The following is a 4,823-nucleotide window of genomic DNA, read 5'->3' as shown; positions in this document are numbered from 1 at the left end:
AAATCAGGATCTAAAGTATCTCTCTCAGTTTGAACTTAACTACTACAGATTTTTTCAATTATTAGCAGTTCACAGTTATGCAATAATTATGATCTCGTTTTGTGCATGTTTAGGAGTCAATTCAATCAATCAAACAATGCGTCGAAACAAAGAATCAGCATCGAAGATAAAGTATAAATAAATTTGTGTTTTTATATAAAGTAGTTTAACATAGAATTAAAATAAATAAAATTCTCTGTTCAAGTAGCATGATCCACTTGCTAATGAAGATTTTATGCACAACATCACATACATATGAATAAAACTTCTTTGTCAGAAAAAAATTGACACTCTTGTTGATTTATACTACATGAGAGTGAGACCTATGCGGAACGCATGTGAATAATTATTGATTAAACTGAGCGAATTTCTATTCACAATTGTGTTATTATTGCTTTTGTAGGTTAACTCCATAAGGAAAGAGGACAAAGGCAAAAGGAGAGAAAAAGATTAAAAGTGTACAAAATTTGTGAAGTTGGGGACCAAAATGTACAATTATAGAAAGTTGGAGGATTACCTATGAAATTTATAGAGGGCATGATTATATGAAAGTCAAAATCTAAGGAATTGTACAAGATCAAAGTTGAGGGACCTGATATGCAATTATATGGGCGACATGGTAGCAAAATGAAACCAATTTCTTATTTTGGCCAGAGAATTGACGCTCGGCGCCACCTCACAGTGCCTAGGCATCGGAATTAATAAAAATAAAAAATAAAAAAGACTTTTGGGACCCTTTTAATTTGTTTCCAAAACTTGGGGGACTTGGATACAATTTCTCTAGGGTTTTAAATCTAAAAACCTGGTGCAACTAGGTTATTCCGCCGTCATCTTCTTCTTCTTCAAAAGTAAATAGCATTTTGCATTTAGATAGTCTATTAGAGATGCTCTTATATGTGAGGTAATATATTCATCTTATGGTTTGGACTTGAGTGCACTTCCCAAGATGCAAGTCGTCATATCGAACATGTTTTGTGAAGCGCTACTCATGGTCGTTAATCTGAATAGGAGATATATGGGAGTAGATGTCTTAAATTTCTGATTAGATCATAATAAGATTTTGAATTCTATCTTAAAATGTCAAGCTTTTTAAACGGAGAAGTCAATTATATGTTAGATAATATTTTCAGCTCATTCAATTTGGAATTTATCTTTCAACGTGTATGCAAGACAGTGACTCAATTTCTAAGAGTGCCAATTTTTTAGTTTGTGTTCTTGTTTGAGGCTTAATTATATAGAATTGTTTGTTTAAGCTTAATAAACTTTAATATTAAGACTTGAGATTCTATCTTAAAAAATCAAAAGACCACTTTCACCACAATGTGGTATAGGTCCAATCTCATGATCCCCTCCTCAATCGATACTTGTTGTACCCTACTCTGATATATCATATATGTGTCATTTGTTTCATGCAAACGAAAGTTTATACAGTGTTTTGAAATTTTTGTTGGGTTCATCTTTGAACAAAGTTATTGAGAATATATTGCAGTGTTATTAATGCACATATTGTAGCTGCAAACATGTTAACTCTTCCCCATTGGAATCGTGAAATCCTTATCCCACAACCTTGCGATTGGTGGAAGAAGATACCTGATGGAGGCCTTTACTTCTAAAAATTGCCTATTTGGCCTATTTTTATATGGAATCTTAGTTGTGACTAGAAAGTTAGTTGATCGAAATACTACAATTGAAATGTGGGGACTTAATTGCTCTATTTCGAAAGATTGGAGACCCCTAGTTTAATTTTTTGTCTTCTTTGAAGGAAGGCAGAAAGAATATATTCTGGTGAGAAAAAAAAAAACCCATAATTTTACATAATCCCATATGTCCATATCTGATCTATCCTTACCCTAAACACATTATTATTTGCTTTCGTCAGTTCACTTTTCTATTTGTCAACCAAGGAACAAATAAAGTAGTTACAAGTATTTTCCCAGAAAAAAGCACAAGTTATTTTGCTCCCCACTCAACCACCGTATTTGCTGTGGATATGGTGGAGATTGAGATATAGCTTGGAAGCTTGAAATGATGACAGAAGCCAACAGTTGTCGCCAGTGAATAAAAACTATATATTTTGGAATAGAGAAGCTTTGATATTGCTTAGTCTACAGAATCAATAATTGGTTCCCTTGCCCTTATTTTGTAAGAATATTATCATCTTTGAGGGCCCTTCTTTATACTATATAAGGGCTCTTCATTTCACAAAAAAATTTCATAATCAATTCAAGAACTTTTCAGCTCTTAGAGTTCAAGAACTTTTTTGAACTCATTTTTACACAAGTAGCTCTTTTTGAAAGTAACTTGCTGAATTATACACTGTGATTATGGCAATCGAGATTGAAAAACCTGCTGTGGGTTTATCAAAAGTTGCAGTTTCAGATACACATGGAGAAGATTCACCATATTTTGCAGGGTGGAAGGCATATGATGAAGACCCTTATGATGAATTAAAAAATCCTTCTGGAGTTATTCAGATGGGACTTGCTGAAAATCAAGTAAGTTTGGAGGGCCATTTTATGTAGGGGGAAAAAAGCATTTTTTCTGGATTTTTTTCTAAATTTTTTTTGTTATTTCTTGTGCAGGTTTCATTTGATTTGCTAGAACAGTACTTGGAAAAACATTCAGAAGCAACAAACTGGGGAAATAGAACTTCTGGCTTTAGAGATAACGCTTTATTTCAAGATTATCATGGACTTCAATCTTTCAGAAAGGTAAATAATATTATCCAATAGTACAGAAATAGGATTTTGCATGAACTTATTCATTCCTTGTGAAATCATACAGGCAATGGCTTGCTTTATGGAACAAATAAGAGGAGGAAGAGCAAAATTCAATGCTGATAGATTTGTTATAACAGCCGGTGCAACCGCAGCTAATGAGCTATTGACTTTCATTCTGGCTGATCCTGGAGATGCCTTGCTTATTCCTACTCCATACTATCCAGGGTAAGAATATAATTACTCACAGATACATAATAATCTTGAAAATAATTTTATTTTCGAAGGACTAATTTATTATGATTTCACAGGTTTGACAGAGACTTAAGTTGGAGAACAGGTGTTAAGATAGTTCCAGTTCATTGTGATAGTTCAAATAATTTTGAGATCACTCCTCAAGCTTTAGATGCAGCATATAATGAAGCTGAATCACATAACATCAAAGTTAAAGGAGTTCTCATAACGAATCCATCGAATCCACTTGGAGCAACCATAAAAAGATCCACCCTTGAAGAGATTCTTGAATTCGTTACGCGTAAAAACATTCATCTTGTTTCGGATGAAATCTATTCGGGATCAACATTTTCTGGTGAAGAATTTGTGAGTGTCGCAGAAGTCCTTGAATCCTGGGATTACAAAGAATCCGATAGAGTTCACATTGTTTATAGCCTGTCGAAAGATTTAGGCCTTCCGGGGTTCAGAGTTGGGACCATATATTCATACAATGATAAAGTCGTTACAACTGCAAGAAGAATGTCGAGTTTCACTTTGATTTCTTCTCAAACACAGCAGCTTTTGGCTTCAATGCTTTCCGACAAAACATTTACGGAAAATTACATAAAGACGAATCGCGAAAGACTCAAGAAAAGGTACCAAATGATTATTGATGGGTTGAGAAATTCCGGGATCGAATGTTTGAAGGGAAATGCAGGATTATTTTGCTGGATGAATTTAAGTCCATTATTGGAGGAGCCTACAAAGGAAAGTGAATTAACTTTATGGAAATCAATGCTGCATGAAGTGAAGTTAAATATATCTCCAGGATCTTCTTGCCATTGTTCCGACCCTGGTTGGTTCCGAGTTTGCTTCGCGAATATGAGTGAGCAGACACTAAAAGTTGCACTCACAAGAATACATGATTTTATGGATGGAAGAAAAGCTATGAAGACATCACCAGATTTCTCTTCATATTGATTCTTTTTCTTTTTCCTTTTTGTATTCAGTTTTGGTTAAATCTCTAGCTTGATTCTTAAAGTGGCAAAACATATTCTAAGAATTCGTTTGTCAACATATTGTTTTTGGGGTATTTAATTATTAAGTTTCTTCGAAATGTCTGATCAGTTTGGTTAGAGAACAAATGCCACAAGTTTTCTATTCTCTACTTGTTCTGTTATGCATGAACAGCAGGAATTTGACTAGGCAATTTTTTTTTTTTTATCGAATTTAAAAATATATTTCTTAGTTCTTAGTTTGAACAGCAAGAATGGATATGGATCAGTATGGTATTATACATTTTTGAGATAAGTAACGAAATATATATATTGGAAACACTATCTTGCCTAGGTACCTAGGTATTTCACTGCAAAATATGAAAGAAATAGAAATTTTATTCTTCTAAGTGTGAACACCCCTATGAACGTGGAAAATATACCACAAGGTTCGATTCGAATTGAAATTGTCAAGTTATCCACTTCCTCTTAGGACCTGTTTTAACAAATAAATTTATTAAGTCGAAATTTTTGAAAGAGGATCGATTGATATGAATATTTGAAAGATGCAATTTTTTCAGTCAATATAGCTTATATAATATAACAAATAGTTTATTAAATTTAAAAATTTAGATGTAAGTAATATATTGGATTATTCTGTGTACAGATTACACCCCCTCACATGGAGGGGGGTCATGAATATTTTAATGCATGTGAGCCCCCCTCCATGTGAGAGAGGTGTAATGCATTGTGTACACATAGCAAAATTTTTATAGATTGATCATCAAGTTCATATGTAATTGGAGTGATATTTTATGGAATTTTATACATTAGATTTATCATCAAATATTATAAGTAT

The 4,823-nt window shown here is 33.2% G+C and overlaps 1 protein-coding gene across 1 annotated transcript; it reads left to right on the top strand.

Annotated features, from left to right (window-relative positions):
- Positions 1–1,967: 1,967 nt before the first annotated feature.
- On the top strand, positions 1,968–4,133 carry LOC111407790 (1-aminocyclopropane-1-carboxylate synthase 7-like). The gene is made up of 4 exons (XM_023037469.1): positions 1,968–2,534; positions 2,622–2,750; positions 2,824–2,984; positions 3,068–4,133. The coding sequence occupies exons 1-4, from the start codon at positions 2,364–2,366 to the stop codon at positions 3,948–3,950; spliced, it is 1,344 nt and encodes a 447-aa protein (XP_022893237.1). The 5' UTR covers positions 1,968–2,363; the 3' UTR covers positions 3,951–4,133.
- Positions 4,134–4,823: the final 690 nt, after the last annotated feature.

The sequence above is a fragment of the Olea europaea genome, chromosome 13, assembly GCF_002742605.1.
Source record: "Olea europaea var. sylvestris chromosome 13, O_europaea_v1, whole genome shotgun sequence".
In the NCBI taxonomy this organism is placed as follows: domain Eukaryota; kingdom Viridiplantae; phylum Streptophyta; class Magnoliopsida; order Lamiales; family Oleaceae; genus Olea; species Olea europaea.
Note: the sequence above shows the minus strand (reverse complement) of the source record. Positions and strands in the feature narration are given on the sequence as shown.